The 27,029-nt window shown below is 55.3% G+C and overlaps 3 protein-coding genes across 14 annotated transcripts; 1 reads left to right on the forward strand and 2 right to left on the reverse strand.

The window, feature by feature from the left end:
• Positions 1–232: 232 nt before the first annotated feature.
• FAM104A (family with sequence similarity 104 member A) lies at positions 233–8,848 on the reverse strand. Of its 6 annotated transcripts, none has more exons than XM_054082946.1 (5): positions 8,647–8,848; positions 6,647–6,743; positions 2,477–2,518; positions 2,144–2,206; positions 233–475 (listed from the first exon to the last, which is right to left on the reverse strand). In XM_054082946.1, exons 1-5 carry the CDS (start codon positions 8,691–8,693, stop codon positions 233–235), a joined length of 492 nt encoding a protein of 163 aa, XP_053938921.1. In that variant the 5' UTR covers positions 8,694–8,848. The 6 variants fall into 6 exon arrangements, with proteins under 6 accessions (XP_053938921.1, XP_053938923.1, XP_053938922.1 ...); XM_054082948.1 differs by lacking the exon at positions 8,647–8,848 and adding an exon at positions 5,125–5,257 and having other exon boundaries at positions 6,647–6,745; XM_054082947.1 differs by lacking the exon at positions 2,477–2,518 and having other exon boundaries at positions 8,647–8,847.
• Positions 8,849–9,156: 308 nt separating this feature from the next.
• C18H17orf80 (chromosome 18 C17orf80 homolog) lies at positions 9,157–13,164 on the forward strand. The gene is made up of 3 exons (XM_054082937.1): positions 9,157–10,525; positions 10,942–11,368; positions 11,842–13,164. The coding sequence occupies exons 1-2, from the start codon at positions 9,196–9,198 to the stop codon at positions 11,154–11,156; spliced, it is 1,545 nt and encodes a 514-aa protein (XP_053938912.1). The 5' UTR covers positions 9,157–9,195; the 3' UTR covers positions 11,157–11,368; positions 11,842–13,164.
• A 5,422-nt stretch (positions 13,165–18,586) lies between these two features.
• CDC42EP4 (CDC42 effector protein 4) lies at positions 18,587–26,423 on the reverse strand. 7 transcript variants are annotated; one of them, XM_054082940.1, is made up of 4 exons: positions 26,314–26,377; positions 25,417–25,467; positions 25,157–25,239; positions 18,587–21,160 (listed from the first exon to the last, which is right to left on the reverse strand). In XM_054082940.1, exon 4 carries the CDS (start codon positions 21,023–21,025, stop codon positions 20,096–20,098), a length of 930 nt encoding a protein of 309 aa, XP_053938915.1. In that variant the 5' UTR covers positions 21,026–21,160; positions 25,157–25,239; positions 25,417–25,467; positions 26,314–26,377; the 3' UTR covers positions 18,587–20,095. The 7 variants fall into 7 exon arrangements, with proteins under 7 accessions (XP_053938915.1, XP_053938914.1, XP_053938919.1 ...); XM_054082939.1 differs by lacking the exon at positions 25,417–25,467 and having other exon boundaries at positions 26,314–26,385; XM_054082944.1 differs by lacking the exons at positions 25,157–25,239; positions 25,417–25,467; positions 26,314–26,377 and adding an exon at positions 25,542–26,108.
• Between the last annotated feature and the right edge of the window lie 606 nt (positions 26,424–27,029).

Below are 27,029 nucleotides of genomic sequence, written 5' to 3' on the forward strand. Positions count from 1 at the left end.
CACTTTAGAACCACCCCAAAAAGAATCCTATAAAAATTGCTTCCAAGCCCCTTTTGCATTGCAATAGTGCAGCAAACCACAAGTAAACAATTTCCTGTTAACCTGTTATTTCAAATATAGACTGAAAAGGCAACAGGCGTTTTGTGCAATTCCATTTTAACAAACTTTTAAGTTGAAATATCAAATCAACACAGTGCTGTCCCTTCACAGAAGGCAGGGAGCTGTTGGTTCATCATGTTGGAAGGCGCCCCCGGCTCTGTAAGCTGTGAAAGTGTGCCTCCTTCAGGATCTGGTTGATGTGGAAGTAAGGGCCTTGACTTAGTGCAGACTGCTCATGGAAGGACTGAGAGGAGACAGGACTGGATCCCGCAACGACTGGGTTTAGGCTGGTTTCTGCACCGCACGCTCTGTCAGGGCTGTTGATGCTACTGCTACTACAGCTGCTGCTGCTGCTGCCGCTATCACTGCTGGAGGACTGAGACAAAGAAAAGGTTAACAGCAAAATCACACCGCCTCCTCTCCTGTCCATAATGAAACACTGCAGGTAAGCAAACCATCTTTACAGTAAGTCCCTCCCTTCCAGATTTTCAGGCTCACATTCAGCTCGATGGACTGATGTAAATCCACCAAGTGCTTTCCTGGCATTCATAGCTTCCGTGATTGCCAACACAGGAGAAGCGTCAGAGCCAAAGGGATGAGTGAGCCTTCTCCCAGAGGATCACTGACCTCTAGCACATTGCATTTCAATCTCGCTTTTAGGCCCACCAGCTCTGCCCCCATGACCCAACATTAGCACTAGTGAAGTTTGCTGGATTCATCCGAGAATTGGAAAATAAAGAACATTCCTATTGAACTGCGTATGTCAGTCAAGGCAGGCAGGGCATGAGGAAATGTTTATCGCTTCTGTGCTAGCAGACGTTTTAGGTAAGCACCATGCAAAGCGTTTTCCTGCAAGTCAACCTTTCTAAAATGAGATCTGAAGCATCCAGAGCAACAGGCTGTTAAAAAAGAAATGCAACACCGATACCCGTTTTAAGTCTTTGAACACCTTGACACACAAACAACTACTCTCCTCCCAGCAAAGTACCTGGAGGGCAATGTTAACTGTCAGCTTTCCATAAGGATTTACCTGTCAGTGAAAGAGTGACAGGCATCTAAGACTTCCACATGCAGAAAAAGAGCTCTTTAATTAGCTCACACAGAGGACAGGGCTTGTTTGCCAGCATTTAGGATAAAGCCATTTCATGGTAATGGCTGAAAGACCATTAGCCATCATTGTCGGTGTTTCAAAGACATAAAACTGTTCGATTTACACGATGTTAAGAGCTGCTAATGAAAGGTTCCGTTAGCTCCAGCTGAAATATTTCATTACGGTGTGATATGCTGTTCAGGACAACATTGCAAATATTCAGACGCTTAAGAATCAGCGAACAGCTGCTTTGCCATCCCATAAGAAGTAAATTCACAAAAGCAGCCACTGTAAGTGACAACAGCTAAAAAAAACCCACACATTTTTGTATGTATTAAACTAAAACCACCAAAGTCAAAGCTTGGTGGCCACAGCAGAAAAAGAAGATAAATTTTAACAAGTCCACAGCAATTTATCAGTCAGCACCACATCCAGCTGCAGATGTAAATCCACAGGGCGGTGCAAACTGCACCCGACATGAAGTCAACGAGCAACTAGAGAGGCCCAGGAAGGCACTAGGTGAATACCTGAGGTAGACCACATATCAGTGCCAACTGGAAACCCCACAGCACCGATTCCCCAATCAATTATGACAATTCAATCATATAAATCTCCTTGTTTTGTTAAGTACCAAAAATGCTTCGGTTCTGTTGTAGTACAGCAAGCGAGACAAGGGCACCAAGGCTGCACCCGCACAGGTATGTTAGGTTCAGCCAGCAAGGAGAGAAAAACAAAACACACGTGGAGTTGTTCTTGAGGAAGCAGCAGATGTAACTACATCAGCAGGCAGCTCCTCTTCCTAACGCTGCTACCGCTAGAGGGAGAGAATGCCAGGACACAGAGGAGCCACGCAGTAGTGCTTGCTAGACCATTTCGTTTCGCACAGAAGCACAAATATTGAAATGCAATGCTGTTAGGCTGAACAAGTCACAGCAGCCTTGGAGAGAAACCCACCGCACAGGACACTTTCTTTCCTTTTAGTCTGTGTTCCTTACTGTTTTTCGTTACAGCCATCTTCTGAAAATCAAGGCAAAAATCAAAATGAGGACCTGGTATTAACGTAGTGCTTAAGTTTCACATCTTAAACATTTTAGAGCGGTTAGTAATGATTATTTTCTGCATATCTAATTGTTTCAAAGCTGAGATCGTGTCCTGGGACGTGCTTCCTACATCTAAGGCTGTTGACAGATCTGGTTTTATCAGACCCTCTTTATTTCCATTTCTCTAATGCAAAAATTCACTAGCGCGTGAAGCCCGTTTATTGCCCAAATCACGCCAAGGACCTACCATTTCCCCAGGCTGTGGTGCACATTCTGTTACGCATTTGGACTACAATTAGACAAAAAAAGAATCCTTAAAGTCATCATGTCAGCAACGACAGGCATCTACACAACGAAACAATGTCTTAAGTGAAAGGGCAAAGGAAAGCAGCCCAGTGAAAATTCGAGTACTTCAACTATCAAAAGGGCATCTTGAAGGTTTACCAGACTCATCAGCCCCTCTTAGGATCGTACTGAGCGGTTACAGAGGTTTTAAATGCTTTCCAAACAAATGTGCTGTTAAATGTATTAATCTGCTGCTCTGTGACATAGCATCTCAACCATTCATGACAGAAATAGCTGCTCAGACCCTGCTGCTCTCAAAATCTTTCAGGATGAGTTTAACAGAGGCATAGTGTGGTTTAATTAGAATGCAAGACCTTCCTCAACAGTCTAACACTGTAAAGTGGCATAGTAGCAAGCTAGACAGAAGCTCTGACTGGACAGAAGCAACTGCTGCCGTGCGTCAGCAATCTCCTCTGGTAGAAGGGTGGGAGTGCAGAGCTCCAGGGAATCCCATCATCAGAACAAAGAGGAACCACAAGAAATCTCGTTTTACAGAAGTTATTCAGGAAGGAAGAGAGTTAGTCAGAACACTGCAAACTCCCTTCCTTCCCAGGGAAAAATCAGAGCAAAGGGAGTTTCAGTGGTGATCCCCCGGGTTGCAGAGCACAACCGCAGACCCTCCTAACTCCCGTGAGTCTCTCAGGATCCACCACAATTCTGCCTGACTTGACACACAGCCAGCAAGGACAGGAGAGTAGGAAGGGTTTCCACCAAGTTTAGAAGCAAGTACCAGAAAAAAACAGCACAGCCAACCTCTGTGTAAACAGAGGACAGGCTAAACGGGAAGCAAAATGCAGTGGCAAATGCTCTGCTTCGCTAATGTTTAACATTTGCTGTAGTTCTAGTCTAGCATTCCCATCGTGTGCCTGAACTGAGCTGCAAAGCAGAAGTTTGCTCTCACCCTCAGGCTGGCTGTCACCTGGGAGTGTGGGAACGGTTTGTTCCAGGAGGAGCAGGAACTCCACATCATTACAGCAATTTGCTAAGAAGCGGTGCTAATAGAAATTGAAGAGCATCTCAGCTTCCCTCCTGGAAAAGTCAGCGTCAAGGATGCCACCTACGCTGGATGAAAGAACAACCCAGTGGGAGCAAATATCCTTTGGCATTGAATCCTAGCTCATGTGAGCAGCAGGATGCAGAGTGTGGGACTGAGGGATAACATCATAAAGCAGCCCACATTTGAACTATCAAGAAAAAAAAAAGTCTCCCTTCATCCTACACATATTGCTGCCGGCTACGAAGAGTATGACAAAAAGACGGAAAGAGGTCCTGGCAAAAGCCAAGTCCGTTTTTAGCTGCCTCATTTTCCACATCGAGGCTGTGGTCTCAAGTAAACCACAGTCTGTAAGGGAAACCACTCAACTTTCGACTGAAGGAAGGCAAAAGGAATCAGCACTGTAGCTCATGTTTCACAGAAAGCAGGTGTGCATGTGCCCTCAGATGAAAAGTGATGCCCTCCTCACGTACTCTTCAAAGCTACAAACGGCTCCCACACACTCACTTTCTTTCCTGGTTCAATATAATAAGTTAGTGAGGGTTTTTAATCAGAAGAGCTGTCTTTGCAAATGGCGAAGTATCAGGAAACCAAATGAAAGTATTACAAATGGCCAAGGATCTCAAAGTGATATCAATCGGAAGCACTTGTGCACCATAAGCACAAGAACATCTCCACTTGGCACAGGAAGTCCTTAAAGAAACTGTCAAATAATACTGATTTAATCTCCTAGCTTCAATTTCTGGGCATGCTCAGTTCAGGGATCCAATGTTACAAGAAAACAAGCAGAAAGAAAAAAAGCTCTATTCATCAGCAGATGACAGTATAAATTTTGTTTTGCTCCCTTGAGAAAGGGAACACTTAAAGGGAGTTATGGGAAAGCTGGGGAGGGGCCCTTGATCAGGGAATGCAGGGACAGGACAAGGAGGGACGGTTTTAAGCTGAAAGAAGGGAGATTGAGGTGAGATCTTAGGAAGAAATGTTTTCCTGTGAGGGTGGGGAGGCCCTGGCCCAGGTTGCCCAGAGAAGTTATGGCTGCCCACCATAACTTCAACACCTGGAGGTGTTCAAGGCCAGGTTGGATAGGGCTTGGAGCAACCTGATCCAGTGGGAGGTGTCCCAATCGCAGGGGTTTGGAACTGGATGGGCTTTGAGGTCCCTTCTGACACAAACTATTCTTCGATTTTTGTAAAATCATGTTTGGCAGGCACATTCCTCCACTTCAGCGTCAACAGTGAGAAACCCTCCTTGCCTGGCCGTCAGAGTTTAATGTGTTAAACACAGAGGTTGACAACACAAGTGCATGCACAAAGCAGAGCCTCGACACCGGCCTCAGCAAGGGAACCCTGCGCTGATGGCGCTGGTGGCAGACAGGCAGCTCATGCCCATGCTCTTCAGTCACAGGCACCCCAAACAGAACCGCCATTAAGGACAGAGTGAAGGGCACCCGCTCTGCGTGGCTACCACAAGGCTAGTTCAATTTCTGCATTTTAGTGGCTTTGCCCAGTCAAATGCCAAGTGTTTGTACGACAAGCAAAGGTGCTTCTGCCACTCACCATGAAGGCTTTTCCCGATATTCTTAATTTCATTACTCCTACTTCAATCCCTTGTTCCACACTAAATTCTTCCTCCTCCCGCCACAAAGCTCGTTTAGCCATTAACTACTCTACACACGAAGAGGTGTTTAACCTGTTGAACAAGTGATTCAGTGTCAGACGGCAAGCAACTATTTATGGTTCTACCCGTTATACCCGAGAAGCAAAAACCATTTTGTCCCAGCAAGTCTGACTTCTGCCAAAACAGCAATACAGGAAGTGGGAACATTCCTCATCACAGTGAATTCCTTCGTGGTGAACATCTCAGCTGTTAGGGCACTTTCCACACAATATCACCGAGTATCCCATCAGCTATACATAAAGGCGAACCGGTTAAAAGAAAGTCACCATCTCAAAAGGGACAGTGGGACACAGAGCTTTGGACCGTTTAAAATGCAAGTATACATTTGAAGCCATTACTGTATGATTATAGATTATGTTTCTCAAAGTTACATAGTACAATACATTTTCTGCAGGCAACATATAGTTAATAAGTCAATAAAACTGCTATAGTTTGTAATTGCCCATTACAGCCAACCTTTAGAGTCAGAGGGCTGGACAAAAACCCAACAAGGACATTTTGAAAACCTTTAAGGAAATCCATTGCATTAATTTCTAGGGACACAAACCAGGAGAGAGTCCCTGTTCCACATGCTCGTTTCCATAAAGATTTTGCCAGAGAAGTACATGGATGATTCAAAATGCACACAGTGAATTTTCAGATGATTAATACAGGCAACAACTCAGAAAATTTGGCAGCAGCTTGGAAATCAGCATGTGTAAAACAAAAAACTATCTCATAGCTAGCAAATCACCCCATCCTGGTACACCTGACATGAGCAATGAAGGACTAACAGTTATCCCATCTTCAGCAAAGGAGCACAGCAAATACGAGCAGAAACCCAACAATTCAAGCACAAGTATCTCAGCCGGGAGCGAGTCTTGCTGACGCCACCGAGCTCCATCAGAGCATTTTTTTAAACATCAGATAAGCACTTCTGCTCACAACAGGCACTCCAAGTACTGCACTAGATGGAATGCTTTTACCACAAATAATCATGTAGCTGTAAGCAAACACACAGCTGGAAAAGCAGGTGGCCAGGCGGACTGACCACGCACTCCTGTAATCCCCTGGTCATCTCCTCAGCTCCAGATGTGTTACACCTCAACTCAGACAGCAACACCAAGAGAAGTGGCAAATGCTTTTCTCCTATCTCCACTTGGGCACTACCTATCAGTGCCTGAAATATTTTAACAGAAATATTCAGACGAAAGATAACAAGGCTCACTTGAGAACATGCCGATTTCCAAACCACATTTTACAGATTTCAGTCTCTGCAGCACATAATGGCTTTGTGACCCCATACACAAAGCAAAAGTGTTTTCATTAACTACTCCCAATGCATAAAATTTCACGGAATATTCCAACCGTTACTTAAATTCAGCATTAAAGGAAACTAAATGTGCCCAAGAAGGCTCTCACCTCAGTGTCCCAAGTGTCCTGAAGGACAGTATTCCTGGTATTACGTTTTGTCTGGGGAACGTGACTGTCATCTTCATTGCCATTCCGTCTCCTCTTCCTGAAGAAAGTTCAAGGAGAAAGGAGGAAAGAAAAATATTAGCAGTCTCCTGATACACCTTCTGGTTTGTTTTCTAAAGGCAACTCTACTAAAAGTGGGAAAACATGATAAATTATCAAAGGATGTATCTAAATCCCTGATGTGTAACGGACTTTCACGTTCTCTTCAGGTTTTGACACAGAATAGAAGGAACAATCATGCTTCTCTTAGAGCAGTCAGGCTGATTTTTCCATGTCAGTGTAAGGGACATGGACTCACACCTACTGTTAAACCCAGCACTGAGCATCCTAACTAAACTCGCTTGACAATTCTCAGCCTTACAACTGCTCTCAGCACTCAAGCACTTCTAAAAATATGCCTGGGACTCTGAATGATATCTAACAGGCTGAGAAAAGAATCCAGGAAGGGTTACAGTGACCATGGTTCCGATAAATATCAAATTCCTTCCATCTTGCTTACGTGAGCTTGCAGTTAGCACCTACAACAACTTTCTTCAACCTCCGACAGCATCTGAAGTCAAGTTCCACTCCTGAGCAACGCTATTTTCCATGCAGGAAGAAAATTATAGCAGAAAACACCTCATGGAAGACAAATCCTTCCCTAGTTCTGGTGTATTTGTCACCCTGGTATGACATCAATACTGCTTCACAGCAACAGCAACGTAGAATTTCTGCAAACCAACATCTCTCAATGTCTGCAGGATTTTAATACTAAAATCACAGTATTTTTCCAACCATACAAAACACGACAAGTCAACCAGGACCTTTTCACACTGAGTACTATCCAAAATCTAGGATGGAGCTTCTTTGTTGGCTAAAAATTAACACACAGCCAAATGAGTCAAAACAGATTTGAGCAAAGTATTTATAGCTGAATCTTCTCTTGCAGACAGACTGTGGCAGCAGACTCAGCTGCCAGTACTTGGCTCACGCTGACAGCCCTAGAGCTGCCTCCTCACTCTCCCACCCCTGGGATGCTCGCAGCTCATCGAGTTCTCCCTCGCACAGGCCCAACCTCCTGAGAAAAGCCATTGCCTCCCTCGCATCACATTCACATTGTCTCTGGATCCTTCCTTCTCCCAACGCCTGCAGTCCACAGGCAAACTCAGCACCTTCAGCCTCACAGTCTGCCATGCTGCTCACGACTCTGGGCATTCACGACTCTGGGCATTCACAGCTCTCACACACCTCCTCATCATCACCCCTCTCGTTTCTCCCTGACCCTTGCTCTCTCTCCAGACGAGACATTCCCACTCCTCTCTCTGCCAAGACCAACAACGCCACCCACTCCCCTGCACAAGCACGATATCCCAGACTCTCTGCATTCTATGCCCATTCAGTCTCGCAAACGCAGCCATCATCACCCCCTCGCAACAACATTCCCCACCACCATGCTCCCAGCTCTCCTTTAGCCTTTACGGAGACCGGGGTCCGTTCCTCCTAGCTACCCCTACCACTAATCCTCTTGCTCAACACACCCTCTCCCACCCTCCCCTTCGCCACCCCCCAAAACCTCCTCCTTCTCCGGTGACCCCCTTCCCTTCCAAAATCTCATCCTCTGCTGCTCCCCCGCCCTGAAACTACCTCCCTCTCCAGTACCCCTCCTCAAAACCTCCCCCTCCAGTGCCCCAGTCCAACACCACCTCCCCTTCCAGCGCCTCCTAATCCTCCCCCTCCAGTGCTCCTCAATCCTCCCCAACCTTCCTCCTCTCCCCCAAACCTCCCCCTCCAGTGCCTCCTCCCTAAGCTTCCCCGCTCCCCGCAAAACCTCCTCCTCCTCCTCTGCTGGCCCCTTCCTGCAAAAGCTCCCCAATCATTGCCCCCCCCTCCAACTACAACCCCCCCTCCGGTTCCGTCCCCCGTCTCCCCTCAGGCCTCGCTCCTCCCCTCGCCTGATCCCCCACCTCTGTCTTGCTCCCCGCTCGCTCGGCAGCGGCTGCCGGCAGCTCATGACAGGCTGGACGAGGCGGGAGGCAGCGGTGCGGCCTGATCCCGGCACGGAGCTGCCACTGAAAAGGAGCCGCTCTTCAGCTCCCCACCCCCACCCGCCGCCTCGGCTCCCACCACCGCTTCCGTTAAAGCCGCTTCCGGCGCCTCCGTCTCCTGCACATGCGCAACACCCGCCTCACGCCGGCCACGCCTTTTGACACCCAGCGACGGGGGGCGGGGCAACGAATGCTGGGGGTATGTGCATGCGCAATGCGGACAGGCTGGACGCCGACTGGGATTGCGTGCGAGGCGGGGCTTTGTGTAGGGGCGGGGCCACACACTAGAGGGCAGGGCAACGAAATTCGGAATGTGTGCGCATGCGCAGTGCGGGCACCCAAACCCCCGTCAGGCTTGCGTGGGGCGGGGCTATGTGCCGGGGCGGTGTTGCGCATGCGCGATGAGCGCGGCGGCGCCTGGCGTCTAAGCGAACACGGAAGAGAAGGGCGGGGCGGAGCGGGGCTGGTATGGCCGCCGCGCCGCCAGGCCAGGAGCTGTGCCCGTACTGCCGCAGGCCTTTCAAGCGGCTCCGCACCCACCTCCCGCACTGCAAGGCCGCGCCCAGCACAGCACCCAGCAGCGCTAATAGCCCCGCCGCGCCCGGGAGCGGCTCCGTCCCCCCAGCGAGCGGCTCGGCCTCTGTCACAGCCGGGAGCCCTTCGGCCCGGGGCGGCTCAGGCTCGGTCACAGCCGGGACTCCCGTCCCTCGGGGCGGCTCGGGCTCGGTCACAGCCGTCCCCACTGCCAAGCCAGGGTCAGGCATCAAGGCGCGGGCCGGTAAGAGCAACAAGCGGCCTCCCAGCCCCAGTGTGGGGCAGGGAAAAGTGGCCGCGGGCGAGCAGAGCGGAGGGTTTGGTCCCAGTCTTCCTTGCCAGCCCGAGGGCCGTAAGGCAGAGACTAATGTGGAGCCTGCGGTGGAGGACGTAGCCAGGTCCCTTGATTTGCTCCCTGAGGAGGTTAAAGATATACCCAAAAAGCTGAACAATGGTGTTAAAATAGTGATTGAGAAGCACCGTGCCAGGGTGGTGAGGAAGCAGAGCGGTTCCTGGAGCAGAGGGGGTACAGCTGGAAGCCACAGTGTGGACCAGGAGCCTGAGGAAGGGCTGAAGCCGGGCGGTGCTGCCAACCACACAGCCCAGTCTGGCCCACGGGAGAAAATAACTGTTCCAGACGTGGCAAACACAGAGAAACATGGTCCTGGAGCTGCGGAGAATGTGGCTGTGAGCTCAAAGGGAGAAAAAGGGGGTAGTTCAAAGGCAAGAAAAATATACGTGCTTGGAGATCCCCCAGAAGCTGACTGCAGAAGTAGCCCTGGTGACCTCGCTCAGCAGGAGGGAATAGAGAAAACCGTGACAGAAGAGAAGCAGATGTACCGAGAAGTCAGTGTGGAATATAAAGCTCCTCTTTCTGCTTTGCATACCAAGAGCCTCCATCTGTCAGCGATGGAGGGGTTCGGAGGTCACAAAGAAGGGACGTCCAAACATTACCTAACCAGCATACAAAAGCTTCAAGAGAGCATGAAGCAGATGGTGGCAGTTTCCGAGCCCATTCTGGATACGAGGAGGGACACGGAGCTGGCACTGGACCAGTTCTCACTCCACACCTCCGAAAGCCAACCCATCTGTCTATCCCAGGCCTCTGGCAGGAGCGCGCCGGCAGGGGCCGTGGGCTTGGAGTGGTTTCCAGACTTGTATCCTAGTTATGATGGGCTGAGTATTTTTCCAGGAAAGCCTTTCCAAGAAGACGTGGGGATCATAACGAAGGCATCAAGGGGCAATTTCTCAGAGGGACAGCAAGGTAATGTAAGAAACAAAGGTCTTTGCTGCTGAGATTTACTGCACTGTCAGGATAAACTCTTCAATGTGAATGGGAGAGGAGGGGTAGGGAATGCTAAGCTGCTGGGTTTGTCCAGAAAGTGATCCCTGAAGGGTCCAGGCAGGTTAACTGTCCAACTCTCCAGCCTGCAGACACAATGGTTTATATTTCTGTTTAGGTTTAAGACAGGCTCTTGCATGTTTGGGCTGGCAGAGCCAGCTTGCCTTGTGGGAGAGGCAATCTGCTCTTCCTTTCTCCACAGTCAATCCCAAACCCAAGTCACTTGCAGCTGTGCTGGGCACCAGCTCCGTGCTCATCATCCAGCACAGGGAACGGGAACACCATATACATTGTCTTTGCTTTCCTACCTTTGCCCACTTTGGCTTCTCATCGCACAGGTCCCCTCTCAGAAAGGCGTCTGATGGATGTGAAGCTGGGGGAGCTCCCCGCCTGGCTGGCCATCCGTGACATTTCTCCCCAGGGGCTGCTTGGAGGAGTGCGGAAAGGTGAGGCTGAATTCCCAGCTCTTGGGGCAGAATTGTCCCACTTAACCCAATTTACTTTCCACAGCCTGGTTGAAGTGGCCACTCTGTGTCTTTATAGAAGCCAATAAATAGACGCATCCATTTGGCTTTGGAAAGTTGCATGGAAACCAGTGAACTCTGTAAGAGCTGGACATATTTGACCCTTGCGTTTCTGTTCCAACAGCCTGGAGCAACTATCACGACAAATACATCAACGTGAGGAGGGGCGGACCAGCAGGGATCTCCATGCTACTGGCTGGATACTGCCTCCTCAGCTACGGCTGGAACTACCAGCACATCAGTAAGATTTTCTTCTTGGTGACTCTCTTAGTTCAGGCAATTCCCCCTTTTGCAGCAGGTGGAAAGTCTGTTTGTCAGTCCTGTTACCTCAAGCTCTGGAATAGTGTAAATACTTCACAGTTAAGACTAACATGAAAGCTCAGAGAGCAGCGTTCCAACCTTGCTTACGTAGGCAGGGGAATTTAAAGTTGATGGTAACAGTTGCTAATTCACAGCTTCTCCCCAGAGAGCACCAGGAGCACATTTAAACCTTGCACAAAGCAGAAGGAAGAGACATTCCAACACTAAGCACCCATTCTCTGGAATGCTAACAAGGGATTTACTGATGTTTATGTGGCTTCCCCAGCAGGACTTGCTCTCACATGCAGCTCTGTAGCACACAAACAGAGGAGGCTGTAGTCGGTCTCCTGCTCCTCGCTGCTGGGCGAAGCATGCTTACAAATGCCTTCTTGGTTTCCCTCCTTCTTTTTCTAGAGTGTCATCGCTGGCGTAAATACCACTGAAGGAGCTGGAACAGCACCTGACGAGCAATCGCAAATATGTGACTGGGAATCAGCAGAAGTGCTCAGCACCGGTGTCCCAACAGGGATTCAGATCAGCTGCAGTGCAGTTACACTCAGAGAAAGTCTTTAACTGCTGAAGGGGCTGCTTTTCGGTTACCTTCCTGCAGCCAGAAGAGTTATGCAGCCTACAGTCACAGCAGGCTGCTCAGACTATTTAGTACTGAAAGGAGAAACTGTTAGAGCTGCCCCTTGGGGCTCTGTTTGCTGTAGAGCGCCGGTAGTCTGCATAACCCCAAATATCTCGCTTTGGGGACACCAGACACAGGGCAATTCCTTGACTTGGGTTGTTAATATAGATTAATAGACACAGATGTTGTAGTTTGTGTTTGGCAGTAAGTTTTGTGATTAATTGTGTGAGGCTGGGCCAGAAAGAAGTGTTTCCTGTGTGTTAGCAGCACTGTGCCCGGCCTAGCCCATCTTTTACTTGCCCCTCTCCAAAGCAAGCACAATGGTGTTTGCTCCTGACTGGCAGGAGAACCGGGGCTGTTCAGACTGGGAAAAAGAAAAGAAGGCTGAGGGGAGACCTCGTCGCTCTCTACAGCTGCCTGAAAGGAGGTTGTAGAAAGGCGGGTGTTGGTCTCCTCCCAAGTAACAAGCAATAGGATGAAAGGAAATGGCCTCACAGGAAGTTTAGGTTGGATATTAGGAAACATTACTTCAGCAAAAGGGTTATCAGACATTGGAACGGGCTGCTCAGGGAAGTGGTGGAGTCCCCTCCCCACAGTTTTAGATGCTGTTTAGGCATGGTGCTCAGGAACATAGTTTAGTGGTGGAGTTGGCAGTGTTGGGTTTACGGTTGAACTCAGCGTACTTTAAGGTCTTTTCGAACCTGAAAAATTTTGTGATTCGGCGAAAGGTAGTCCCTGGAGGGCCCCAGGCCCCTGCTTCACCATCAGTACAGAGCTGGTGGGACTGCCTAGGCTGTGAGAGAAGGACCTTTGTGAAGGCATTCACTCAGACCGCAGCGCCCTATTTCTGTGGGAAGAAAATCCATTGGATTAGCTGTTGTGCCCAAAGGGCAAACCCGTGTCTGCATCAGACAAATGAGGACAGTTAGAGTGCTAGTTGTAGCCTGCCATCTCCAGACCTGTCTGGAAAAAGGTTGGTCATGTTACAGGCATGAAGGGGGAAAAAGAAGCCAAGGAAGAAAATATCTGAACTCTTTATTTAGAAAGCAGTGCAGTGGTGCTGTATCACGAGGTGTTTCACCCAGAACTCCCTCTTGCCAGCAATAAAAGCCTTTGTGAATTTTCCTTTCTTGCTTGGTGCTGTGTGTTCTTGGACACAGTGCTTCTCGATGCCTCCACAGCACACCCACCCCCTCATCTGCCCAGGACCTCAGCATAAAATGGTCCCACACCCCTTCAAACCTGTGGGTCAGTGGTTGCACAGTGCCCGCTTGCACTGCCCCCATCCATACGCAGGCAGCTCTGAAGAGTCCAATTTTAAGTTGCAGTGAGGAGGCTGTGATTTCCATGCTGCGTGTGTGAAGAGTGCAAGAGCTGGTGCTGCATGAAACAAACTGGCTTTTCTAGTCCAGCAACTGTCCCAGCAGCTGTCTCACTGGAACCATCATGTTTTACAGTGTCCTCCTTCCACGGTCCATGCAGGAGCACTCACGTCACTTCCCCAGCAGGATTTCCGGCTGAGTCTTCCCACTGGTACAACAACCTGTCTGCATTGGGGCGGACAGGGAGAGGCAGGTATCAGTTTTGTGCTGGCATAACCCTGTGCTGCATTACCACATGGTGCTCGTCCCATCATTCCCCAGCAAGTCGGCTAATGGGGCTGTGTCTGTGGCACAGCTCTCACCTACCAGCAGCAGCCGGACACCTCTCCTGCAACAAACCTCTGACCCAGAGGGGCTCACTGCCCTCTAGGGCTATTCCACTCCTTGACAAGTGTTCATCATCATTGTGTGCCCCCTCCCTACCATTGCTTGCAGTCAGACCATTTCCTCCTTCCCACCAGCTCACACCAAGGAAGCTTTTTGAGAGCACTGTGAGAGTCCCCACACCACGTGCTTCCCCTCACCATCATGCTTTACCCTCCCTCCAAGGTCAGGATGTTGTTACCAGGCCTCCTAGTCCCAAAAACTCTCACCTTGAAGCAAGTGCCTACTTCAAACAGGCTTTGTGGACTTGGGGGGCAGCTGCTGGTGTCCCACAGCTGTGCTGTCAGGTGCTGGGCAGCGCTGGCGACTGATAAAGGGGGCTCTGTGGGTAGCACATGCTTGCATCCACTCTCCCCTGCAGCAGCCGGATCCAGCCGTGGCAGCCCCCAGGGACAGCCAGCTCCCTGGGGGAACATGGGGCAGGAGGGGCAGTTGACATCTGCCATCCCACAAGAGCTGGGGCAGGAGGAAGGGGAGCAAAGGCTGTGGGGCAAGGGAAACTTGTGCATCACCCTGCTGGGCAGAGGCACAGAGCAGAAGGGCTTCAGCTCAAGAAAGAAGGGCATAGGACCTTCACTGCATCACCTTGGATGGATCCATGCTGCTCATCATCAGCCCGGCCTTGAGGCTGGAGAGAGAGAGGACAGGCTGCTATTCCTGGGGCCATGGCAAGCAGTACCCCCAGATGCCACTGTGGCTCCCACAGTCTCCTGGGGTTGTCCTGAGGCTCAGGCATCCTCAGAGGAATGGGGCTGTCCCTTGCCCACCCACTGCAAACAGCAGCTCAACTTGGACATGAGGGGAGACCAGAAGTGTCTATTGGTCCAGAGGACCCAAAGCACCCTTGTCCTTGGCTCAGCCACCGCAAGGGCCACAGCCACCTCTGCAGGCGGCTCCGCCCAGCCTGCCCCATACGTACTGCATGAATTTGCACTTGGGTCCTTCTGGGCAGAAGCCAGCGAGGTAGTTGGCACACATCACCCTCCGCGTGTGCTTGTACTTGCACAGGGGACCTGGCAGGCAAAGGAGAGATTCCATTTGTGAGGACACAATACCACATCTCCTGCTCCACTGGGATTTTAGAAGCCCAGCTTTCCCCAGCAACCCCATCTCCTTCAGCTCCACGGGGTCTTTGCTGCTCCAAACTTCCACCGGGCACCCAGTCAACCCACTGTGGTTCACCCCACTCTGACTGGGTCACCTCAGAGGTGGCAAGAGGATGGGTCACCAGTGGGTAAGGAACATGGGCAGCTCCTGCTCACCCTGGCACCCATCCCAGCAGCTCACCATGCCTACAGAAGCCACGGTCGTACCAGGGACAGCCCATGGTGTTGGCAGTGGCATCAATGTGCAGGAAGGGACAGTCCTTGTTGTTGCACTCACCTGCGGGAGCAAGAGATGGGGTGGGTGGGAAGAAAAACACTTGCCGAAGTCAAACATAGTGGAAAGTGCTTAAGGACAGGGGCTGAACAGGATGAACAGAGGTGCTCTAGGGAGCCCCCAGGCATGGCCTGGGCAATGGTGGCTCTGGGTGGGCACAAGTGGCATTTCTTCCCAGAGACAGGAGGTGGCATCAGGCACTTGCTTGAGGCCAGAGCTAAGGGACATCGGTGCTGGGTGGGAGAGGCTCACTGGCATTCCCAGCCTGGTCCTCCACCTACCGAACCTGGAGTAGAAATAGCACTCTGGCATCTTGGTCACATCGTACTCGTGAAGGAAGTCGCACTCGTCGCCCTTCTTGCAGAGCCCGCGCAGCCAGTGCTTGCACACCACTGTCTTCTCCCCGCTGATGTGCCGGAAGGGGCACCGCACGCCTGGCCATGGTGTACACCCACTGTCAGAGCCTGTCTGTGCCCCACAGCTCCCACTATCACAGCCCCTCCGCAGCGGGGATGTACCCTGTGCAGCCCCTCCAGCCCTGCCTGCATCCAGGAATGACCTGCCCCATCATCTCCATGCTCAGGACATGCCTTTGAGAGCTTTCTGGGGCACCCAATGGGCTCTGTACGGGGCTCAGTCCCCCACCACTGCCAAGGTCTGGTTACCCTCGAGGTGTTCAAGCCCTCCCTGATGCAGAAGGAGTAGGAACACTCATCCAAAGGGCCAAGGAGAACAATGGAGTTTGAGGAGCATTTCAGGACAGAACTTGCTGACCCACTGGCTATGGGGACATGGACTGGTCACAGACCAAAGAGGGGCCCACCTGGCTCTCTGGTGTCCCCAGGATCTTTCAGGGAGGAGTCAGTCCCATCCCCATCCTTCCCCAGCACTCACCCTTGGTACACAGCCCTTGGTGGAAGAACTCGCAGACGGCCGCCCCCAGCTCTGTGGGGGAAAGCAAGGCAGGGAGATCTTCACCCACCAGCCCAGGATCACCCCCATCGAGAGCAAAAGCACCTCAGCCCTCTGCACTGGCAGTTCCCTCAAAGCTGTGCCAGATGCATCCCTGAAGGAGCAATGCCCAGAGCCAACCTGGCTTCGGGCAGGAGCCCAGGGAGGAGGCAGGACCAGCAGCACCCAGGCATTATGGCAGGCACTGTGTGGGCCAGGAGCACCAGTAAGGGGAATCCCAACACCTCCTACACTCCTGTCACCCTCCAAGGATGCCACAGGATCCAGCCCCAACTTACTGTCCATACCCAGGAAGGGCAGGGGCTGCGCCCCTCGCTGCTGCTCCACATCAGCCTCCAAGTCAAACCTGATCTTCTCCACACCAGCCACCAGCTCCTGCATCACCCCTGCTCTGGCAAAAGTCACCTCCAGCCCAGACCAACTGCAGGCAGGGAGAGAGGATGGCTGCAAAGGGTCTGGCAGTGGGGCTGCCCACAGAAAGTAGAAGTCTCCCAAGGAAGCACCACACTCCTGATCACAGGAGCTACCCTGGGCCCCAGCACCACTCATAAACCTTCCTCCTCCTCCCCAAACCAGAGCAAAACCAGCTCAGGCAGCAGCCCGGAGCCTTCCATTTAGAGGGAGAAGCTGCCCACATCTGATCTCAATTTGCAGCCGTGATTGCCTGGTGCCTCAGCCCAGCTGCAGGGAGCTCAGCCCTGGCCCCCATCACATCCCCCCTAATTGCCTCTCTGCACCGACATCTGCTTTTTCTCCAGCCCCAGCTCTGGGGCAGAGCAGCGGGAGCACGGGGGGCTGTGGGGTTGGCCATCAGCTGGGTTAACCCCCTCGCACCAGAGCTGCTGCTCAGCCTGAAACAGAGCCCACTGTGTGCTCTAACAACACTCAGAAAGCAAAGGACGGATCCCATATGGGTTTTGTGGCACTCTGAGTGCTTTGAGCCTTGCCCGGTGCACAGCAGCACCATCCCCAGCCCTGCTCTCCGCTGACTGATGCCCACCGGGACAAACCCTCATCCTGATGGGAATGGCCAGGTCACACCTTTGGTCCCCACTGCTGGGCCAAAGGCTTGCACGGATGTCAGCCTGCAGCGGCACATGCTGGGCATGGCCACTGTGTCACACTGCATCCCACATCTGTCGGAGACCCATCCCAGAAAAGGCCACGCAGCCCCCACATTTAACCTAATGCTCCGTCCCTCCTCCATCACGTGGCTCCGGTGGCCACGCACATCCCTGACACACGCCCGGAGCGATGTGGCCTGACACATCGGGGATGGAGACCTGCTCCCATTCTGTCATTAGCTATAAATGCACTGGACCAGCGCTGCCTGCCCGCCGGAGCGCTGCCTGCGGGTGCTGCGGCCGCAGCTTGGTGCAGGGTGATGTGCATCCACCCAGCACCGAGCGCTTGTGCCAGCCACATCCCGTGCGCGCACTGCGTCCCACAGCGAGGTGCACACCTTGTCACATAAAGATGGAAGGGGTTTGGGGGAGGTTGTGGGTGCAGCCCCACCAACCTGCCCTCCCCTGCAGCAAGCACTGGTTGGACATTGCTGGCGTGACTCCTCACTAGCCCAGGACCCACTGTGCTGGCTGTGTCCTTGGTCACTCACGGTGTGCTGGAGCCACCACGCTGTCCCATCGAGTGGGGCTGCGTCCCCTGTGTGCTCAGCGAGCCAGTGCACGCTTTCTGCCCCGTCGGCTCGCGGCAGCGTGGTGCTGCCAAGCAGGAGCCTGGAGCAGACAGGTGTCACAAAGATCACGATCGCCAAGTGATGGTCGCAAGCGGACGGTGCTGGGTTGCCGCAGGGTCTCTTCCCTCCCTTTGGTACCAGCGAGCCCTCAGGAAGCAAAAGGATCCCAGGAAGGACTGTGAACCCCAGTGACCTGCCCTGCCCCACTGCCTTGAATCAGAGCATCGGTAAAGGACAAGAGGACCAGGTCTTCCAGCAGCCTGGTGACCTCCAAGGAGGCAGAGACCAGGATCGGGGGCTCAGAGGAGGGGTGCCCAGAGCAGGGACAGGGAGCAGCGGTCCTGGGACTCTGGCATAGAGGCTGTGCTGCAGTGATCAGGGCAAAGGCAGCCCGGTGGGCTCAGAGCCACCAGCTGCAGCTGCTGTTGTTCTCCCCGGCCCGGACAATAGCTCAATGTCCCACGCCACGGGGCGTTGTGTTGGCCCTGGCACACACACAGAACCCCATTGTGCCCCAACCGCGGCACAGCACTCACTCGCTCCCACCGGCTTCACCGGGGGAGATTCTTCCCAGAGGACAGGGGCACCGCCTAGCACCAGTAGGTGTTGGAAGGGCCAGATCCTTTCGTCCCCATCCAGCACGGGCGAGGAAAGCAAAGCCGGGCTTTCCATCTACTCAGGGAAGGGCTCTGCTGCTGCTCCCAGCAATTTGTGCCATCACAGCCCAGCTCCATGAGCAGGACCGCACAGGGAAGGCATCCTCCATGTAGGCACAGCCTCACTCACACTAGAGGCTGAGCTGTGGGGAGTCAGCCACGGGATGGGAACGATGCATCCTGCCAACCCATCCCTCCATCCATCCTCCCTGGGGTCAGCAGGGGCCACAGCAGCCCCGCAGTGCTGGGAGCACCCAGGGCAATCCCAGCCCTGGCACCCAGCCCGTGGGAGCGGGGACAGCCAGTCCTGCCCCGCCATCACCTTCCCTTCCTCCCTGGCTGGCAGGGAGCGGGGCTGCGGGGAGGAGAGCTGCATCTTGGCAGAGACGTTCCTTGGCAGGAACCTGCCTGGCCAGAGGGTCCCAGCCCGGAGCCAGATCCAGCCAGCAGGATCTCACCCATTTCCTCCCACCGCAGGCAGCTCCATGCGATGGGCAGATAAAGCACGGCCACTGCAGGTGCCGAAATGCCAGCCAGGAGACCAGGCTGGGAGGGACAGGCCAGCGGGATAAGGTCTGGGGACGGTGGCAACATAGAGAAAGTTGGGTGCAAACACACATGTCCCCACGCATCTCATCCCCCACGAACTCAGGCCACAGCTGTCACTACCATTTCCTTTTATTCTTTGCATTTGTACATACATGGTATAAAAACCTCCTCTCCCAACCTCCCGCACCAACGTTAGCACTGCCCAGCCAGATCGTCCCCGTGACAGTGGCCGACTAGGACACGGGGCACCAGGGCTCACCCTGGCTCACGGGAGAGACCCAGATGTTCCTCCTATGGGGACAGAGCCATGCTCCCTTCAGCATCCTCAGGAACAGCCAGTACAAGGGGTGGCCGGGGCTATCCCCACTACCCCATGGCTGTATGGAGTGTCAAGCATTTGGGATGGATCCATCCATCTCAGGGATGCGGAGTGAGCCCTTACCATGGCACATGGCTGGAGGCTCTTGGTCTGCAGAAAATTCCCCAAGAAACCCATGGAGCTGGAGCCACCCACAGTCTCAGAGGCTCCCTCTGAGCTCCAGAGCCAAGTCCTTCCTCATGGGAAATCTCCCCTCTGTTAAAACCAAAAGCGAGAGTAAAGAAAGCTAAGTACAAATCAGAGAGCAGTAAAAACTGTACGGTGGAAAAAAAATATATATACATTACTAAAGGGGCTAAAACTTCAAAGCCTCATCTTGTTTGATCCTATATTTCTTTATATGGGCGGGGGGGGAGAAAAGAGCTAATATCCAAAGTCCAATAGAAAGAACCGAAATTGAGTCCGCTTTCCTCTCTGGGACGTACTGGAGCTCTCTGAGGGCTGAGAGCCGTCAAGGCTGCCCCAAGCCCTGGGAGCAGAGTGCTGTCCTGCCACAGCACGTCCGCTGCCGGGTGGGAGAGGGAAGGAGTGAAGAGTTGAGTCTTCCCCGGTGCCACCCGATGCAGCGCTGGGGTGTTTAGCCCCATGTCCAAGCAACCGCAAATGAGAGCCAGACCCCTTGGCTCGGCCACCGGCCCTTTATACTCTGATCTCATCATCGTCTTCATCAGCGAATGAGAACTCCTTGTCGGGGCGTTTCGGGGGGCCCCCGTGGGTCAGCGGCCCAGGGACAGGGCTGCGCTCCTCCAGCCCCGAGGCACAGCTGGACACTGAACTGCTGTCCCTTGGGTAGCGGCCACTGGCACTGCGAGATGGGCTCTGGCTTAGCGGAGCTCCTGCTGCTACCGGGGAGCCAGGCAGGGCAGCATCCACCTCCTCCTCATGGCTCTCCTCTGCCTCCGGGTCTTCATCCTGCTCCCACTCCTCCTTATCCATGATGCTCAGGACATCCCCAAGCATGGAAGGCCCCAGGTCGATGTGGAAGGACATGATGGACTCAGCATGTTTCATGCCCGCCCCACTCTTGGCCACCACAACAGGCAGCTCCGTGATGTCCCCAAAGTCACGCTCATCCAAGCCAGGGCTCAGCGGCCCAGCAGCTGCCCCGTTTGGACGTTGCTGCTCTTCAGGGCTCACCTCCTCGGGCAGCTTCTTGACCGGGCTGGAGGAAAGGCTCTTGGGCAGCTGCCCAGCGCTCCTGTCCACCTCCTTCTCGTTGAGCTGAGGCAGGGAGACAGCGTTCTTCACAAAGAGAGCTGAGTCCCGCAGTGAACCCAGCATGTCCCGCCGGTCACCTCGCGTTACCGACTGTGAACGTTTGCTGCTGCGGAAGCGGCGGGAGAGCAGGCTGGGTTTGGAGGCACCTGGCTCCTCGCCTGCCTCCAGCCCCGGCTCCCCTGCCTTGCTGGTGAGGAAGGAGGTGTCCCCAAAGGCGTCCCCAGCTCGCCCCACATGCATGGTGTGGCGGAAGTCCCCCAGCGGCGCACTGATCATCTCGGCTGTCAGGTCAGCCCGGGATCGCCGCTTGGAGTGGGCAGAGTTGGAGACGAGTTGCTTGAGGATCGGCATCGCTGCGGCGGAGAGGGGCTGTGCTGTGCTGCACCAGGATGGCCAAGACTGAGCCACACGTCTCACAGCCCCCGCTTGTGCTCAGAGATGATGCTCTGGAGCTGGGCTCCCACCAGCGTCACGGACAGGTCACTCCTAGGGAACGGGAGAGAGGGACATGGTTAGGCTTTGAGGACACAGATGGGTCCAGCCCTGCCGACACCAGCCCTCACCCTGTGAGGCTGCAAAAAGTGATCTCACGCCCTCCAACCGCTCTGCTCAGCTGGGAACAGCCTCTACACAGGGCATCACTCCATAATCCCGACACCCCCAAGCTCCCCACACCTCCTAAACAACTGGGTCCCAGACCCCACCATGCAGACAGGACTGCAAGAGAAAGACTTGGGCATGGGGATGTTGCAGGATGGTCCTCAACCCTGCGCCCCATGTGAACGGGCACAAAGAAGGATGCAGGGTGCTGCAGGCACCCGCTGTCCCCTCCCTGCACAGACCCAGCCCACCAGAGTGGGGCACGGCAGCAATCGAGCCCCTTGGAGCTGCGCACCGAGAAGATGCCTGGGATTTTTTTTTAATTGGAAGAAAGCTGGGAGGAGCAGACGCCAGGAGGAATTGGAAACAGACGGCAGGAAGTGTGCAAGGAGGGCGTAGAGCCCCCGGGAGGCACCGCGTGCTGGGGGGGAGCTGGGACAGGCAGGTACCCTGCAGGAACCTCTCTGTGCCCACGCTTGGCAGGACAGGGATGCAGGGACACAGCCTTGCTGCTGTCCTTGAGCACCCCAAAGCTCTTCACTTTGCCACACTGTGCCCACCCTCCCCAGCCACCTCATCGTCACCGCTGTGACTCAGGGGTGGCAGCTGACGGCAGAGATGATGAGGGCTGTCCGGGACGCAGACAGGCACTTTCCTCCTTCCCACAGCCAGCTCGGTGCCACCGGTCACTCGGTCCAGCCCAGAGCCTGTGGCCCCACCGGAGAGGATGAGGACAGAGACCACGTCACCGCATCCCGCGCTTCCCCTGGCGCCAGGCAGCCCCAGGTGGTCCCGGGAGAGGCTACTGGGAAGGAAGGGCTCACGGCCGCCCGCTTCCTCCCTTCGGGCACCGCTGGCGACACTGTGGCCCCGTGACACGCAAAGAGAAGGGACATCTCTGAGCAAGCCTCGGGACAGGGTCCACGTCCCTCTCATTGCCCATCCGGCCCCAAGATGCAGCTGAACAGCTCTGCCGGGTCAGCTGGAAGCGAGTCACAGCCCTGCAGCCCACAGGCAGCGATGGCAGCAAGGTCCCACACAACCCAGTCCTGCAGTCCACTCAGCCAGAGACCACAAGTTGGCTGCAGCATCTGCCCCACAGCTGGCGAAGAGCTCTCACCCCATACCCCTTCCCAAACCTGCACTCAGATGTCCATCCATCCCTCGCTGCAGCAGCAGGGCCTCTGGAAGGCTACAGCCGAGCTGGCCCCATGCAGGCAGGATGGACTCTGACCCCACACGAGTGCAAAGTCCCAGTGCGCAGCCCTCCTGCGCACAGCTTCCTTAGGGGGCTGGCCAGGGCGGGCATACCCTACGGCACGGCGTCGACGGCACGCGGCCACGCTCACTATCCATCCCTATGTAGAATCCCACCACCCCACAGAGGTGGTGGCGTGAGCCCTTCTCAGCAGGGTGACCAACTGCGGCAGAGCCCCAGGGATGGAACGGCACATGGGAAGTCTGCCTGGGGGAATCCCCAGTTCACCCCCAGCAGCTGGGGGAAAAGAGAGAGAGCAGCCGCACCACCTTCTCCGCACCCTCAAACTGGGAGCAGAAGGGGTTTCTTCCCCTCCTCGCCCCAACAGAGTGCAGACAAGCAGCTCACTGGAGCCCTGCTCCCCTCACCAGGATCTTACACGCCCAGCTGAGCGTAGGTGCATGTGCGTGGCACAGACTTTCTCCCCTTGCAAGGTCTCCTTTCAGGCCAGCATTCCTCCAGCCTTTGGTTTTACATAAAACAAACACTCCCGGCGAGCTCCCCAGCTGGGCCAGGCAACCGTGCTGCTGATTTAGGCCATCTGGGGACTGTCCCTCCCTTGTATTTAGATTTCGGGGCCAAGTTCAGCATTTGTGAGATACTTTGCAAGCCGCAGCAAAGGGGCCACCGGGAGGTTGGAGCGTTACCGGCGCGCCACGGCACCGTCCCAACCAGCAGTTCTCCATCACCACCACAGCTTCCAAACAAGCCACTCCATCCCTTCAACGATCCTGCCCACAAAGTCTTTTCGTGGTGGCCAAGATCTCCCTGTCCTTTGACGTTTTGCTCCCAGTTCACCGGGAGAAGTGACAGCAGCGCTGCGGGATGCTGCTGCCCACACAGCCCGGCTGCCGGCCCCATCCTGCCCAGGAGGAGTGGGACACAGAGCCCTTTTCTCCTTTCGCTCCAGGAGAGGAAAGCGGATCCTGTGATATTCCCACTGCTGGGGCTTTCACAAAGGAAACCAGGCCAGGGCTGCTTCACTGCCACCGCCTCTCCAGCTACCTACCAGGGAAAGCTGCTCTGTAACCCGAGAGACTCTGCAGGCAGGCAGGCTGGCAGTGCTGCCCGTCCTGGGGCAGCGAGCCCAGAGCATAGCCAAGTCCCAGCAGGGCTTCAGAGAAAGAGAGGGTGGCAGGTCCTGCAAGCATGGCTCAAGGACAAGAGGTATAAAATGAACTCACAGACCTGGCATCGTTTCCCACCTGCCCTCTCAAACCTTTGGGAGCACAAGCTTTAAGGAGCAGGAGCCTCAGGTCGCAGGGGACACAATTTCCCCTGTGAATGGGTGGCTGCCTGCAGGATAGCGGGGTTCTGCAGCCACTGCGGAGAGTGGGACAGCCCTGATGGTGTGGGCTTCCCACAAGTCCCCCCCCCATCTTCCTCATCCCATCCTGCTCAGCACCAGTCTCCCATGGGGTCCAGAGAACACCAGTGGCCTTAGAAAGAGGCCAGTGCATGGGTGTGCATGGGGGAAATGCCGAGTCCAGTTGTGCTCCCACAAGTCCTGTTCCTGGCTCATCCTGCTCCAAGACTGGAAAAGCCAAACCCATGGAGGGGGTGGGGGGAAGCATCCCGGCCGGCCTGGCTGGCTCCAAACAAGCCTCCCCAGCTTTGCCATGCAGAACACCTCAGGCAGCACCCTCCAGCCCAGAGATCAGAGGATGCTCTCCCCACCCTGCCAGCTGCTGGGACAGGGGCTGCTCAGGACCGGTTGGTCCCCCCTGTGCCACCTGGGGCCAAGAAGAACCTGCACGCCAGGCAGGGAGGGCACGCTGGCAGCTCAGCCCCACTTTCTGATGTGCTGCATCCTGGGAATCCGGCTCAGGAGGCCCTTTGATGTTACTGCCTGGCAGACAGCTGCCAGAGACAGGGCACAGATCACACCCTGCCACCACCATCCCCGTGAGGGGACCAGCCTGTTGTCACACCCTCGCGTTGGGCTCCCGGCAAGTCTTCCCAGAGCCTGAGGGCAGACGGTTCTGTTAGTGTGGGCAGCCCAGGCGCCCCGGTGACCGCCTCCTCCCCGGCGCAGGTGACAGGTCTGGTCCTGTCCCTGGCACTAGGATGCCGCTGCAGTTCATCCATGGGATGTGCTGAGCAACGCTGGTAGCACCTCTGGAAGCAGAAAGGCAGCCGGCAGCAAGCAGCGGAGCCTGGGGCCAGCGAGACGGCTCACCAGGGTGGGAGTCAAAGTTTGGCTCTCACCAGGGTTATCGGCACACCGATCAGCGCCAAGCTGGGAAACTCACCGCTCCAGTGCCAAAAGCAGAGCAGCACTCCCAGAGGGACTGCCGACAACCGGGAGCTAGCCAGAGTTCAGCAAGGAACTATCAGTACAACGTGCCAGAACACGCACAGGACCATAAATCCTCCTGCTACGAGGCCACGAACCAGCCCGCGGCTCTCCAGGGCGAGGAGAGGACGTTTCCAGGGGGAAAGGTTATCTTCTTGCTGCCCTCGGCTCCGTCTCTCACAACAACACGGGCTGGCTGGGGTCCGACAGGATACTGGGGGCTAAACAGACCTCTCGACCTCTGCCTGGCTCCAAATTCCTGCGGTTTTGCTGGGGTGGATGGGAAATAAACAGGCAGGCTTCCCACGGCTTGGCCGCAGCACCCTACCTGCCAGTGGGGCTGCACACTCCGCAGCCAGCCAGCTCGGGGGGCCCAAAACCGCGCCGGCTGTTTGCGCTCACCACAAAACCCTGGGAACAAAGGGAGAGACCGCCGCGGTCAGCACAACGCTGTCGGCAGCGGCGTGTAGCTGCCGTTGGAGCCGTTGGAGAGAGCCCCATTGCCAAGTCACCCATGGCATAGGGTTGGGCAGCTGGCGATGGGGATCCAAGTCTTGTTCTTTCCCCTCAGGACCCAAACTCACTGACCATCCTCGGCGTTAAACCTCAGCTGGATGCAATCCACGGTCTCCGAGGGAGCTGTGTCCAAAACAGACTTGTTTACTGTGCATCCAAGTAGGGAGAAAGCCCCGTCCTGGGGTGTAGAGACTTACTCTCCCTTCGCCGCCTCGCTCCGTGCCTCAGTTTCTCCACTAACTGCAAGCGATCCCAGCTCCCTTTGCACAGCCTTCCTGATCTATAGTTTCGGCACTCGGAAACATCTATACTCCTCACTGCTGCTGCTGGGGTCAAGCCAGGGCGGCAGGGACTGAACCCCACTCCCCACCAGCACCCGTTGCCCAACAGCCCCGGCTCTCCGGGCACCGGGGAGCGGGTTTGGGAGCCAGCCCCGTGCCTGGGTTTGCAGAGCCAGGCAAATCCCTGCTCTTTGAGCACCCATGGGAGCCGGGATGTGGTCCCAAAGGGTGGTGAAAGGGGAGGCTGGGAAGCCCCGATCCCTGTCCCAGGCTGCGGGAGGAAGGGCTGGAAGGGGATTTCGGGCAGGTCTGACTCAGCAGCCGGGCAGCCCAGCCCAGGGGTGCTGCTGGCCCCGCTCCAGGGACCTTTCCGAGAAGGACCTTCGGGCAACCACCGCCCCGGCTGTGGCCACCGGGCACGGGCGAGCGAGCGGCCACCGGGGCGGGGTCCGCGCTGGCCAAACACGGCTCCGCATCCTGTTAACCCTTTCGCCCACGGTGAAAGAAGGACCGTTTCCCGACGCTTCCCACACACACCCCCCCCTCCACCCCCCCCATTCCCGGGGCTCGGAGCTGCCCCGCGGACCCCACCCGTAAAGACAATAGCAAAGCCCGGCTCCGGTTGCCTCTCCCCGCACAGAACCGAGGTGAACCGAGCCGAGCCCCCCACCCCGCGGTGCCCCCGTACCTGCGCGCCCCGGACGCGCTGCCGAGCCATGGCCGAGCCGAGCCGAGCCCAGAGCTGCTCCCCCCACCCTCCCCGGTATGACGTCATCGCCCCACCCGGGCCAATGGCGACGCGACACGTCACGGGGCGGGTCCCACGCCCGCCATTCAAACCTATTGGGGGAGGGGGGGGTGTGAGTGGGGTCCCGGGCGCGGCAGCGTCTGAGGCGGGGGGGGAACATAAACGGGGTGCCAGGCTGATCCATGAGCGAGGGGGTGGGATGGGGTCCCTGGATCCCTTCCCTCAATGGGGTCTTCAATCAGCCTATCCTGGGTAGGGCGTCCTGGGTGCCTTCCTTCAGCGGATCCCTCGCCCGTGGATGTCACCCCAGCCTGGGAAGGAGGGTCCTGGATCTCTCCCCTCAGAGGGCCCCTCGCCCGTGGAAGTCAACCCAGCCCGGGTAGAGGGTCCCTCGCCCATGGATGGCACCCAGCCTGGGAAAGGGAGTCCTGGATCCCTTCCCTTGGGAGGTCCTCCACCCATGGGTGCCACCCCAGCCTGGGTAGGGGTAGTGGGTTCCTTCCCTCAGGGGGTATCTATGCCATGGATGTCACCCCAGTCTGAGTAGGGGGTCTCTCACCCTTGGAAATTACCCCATCTTGGGTAGGGGATCCTGGATCCCTTCCCTCAGGGGGTCCCTCGCGTATGGATGTCACACAGCCTGGGAAGAGGGTCCT

Source organism: Cuculus canorus, chromosome 18, assembly GCF_017976375.1.
Source record: "Cuculus canorus isolate bCucCan1 chromosome 18, bCucCan1.pri, whole genome shotgun sequence".
NCBI classification, from domain to species: Eukaryota; Metazoa; Chordata; class Aves; order Cuculiformes; family Cuculidae; genus Cuculus; species Cuculus canorus.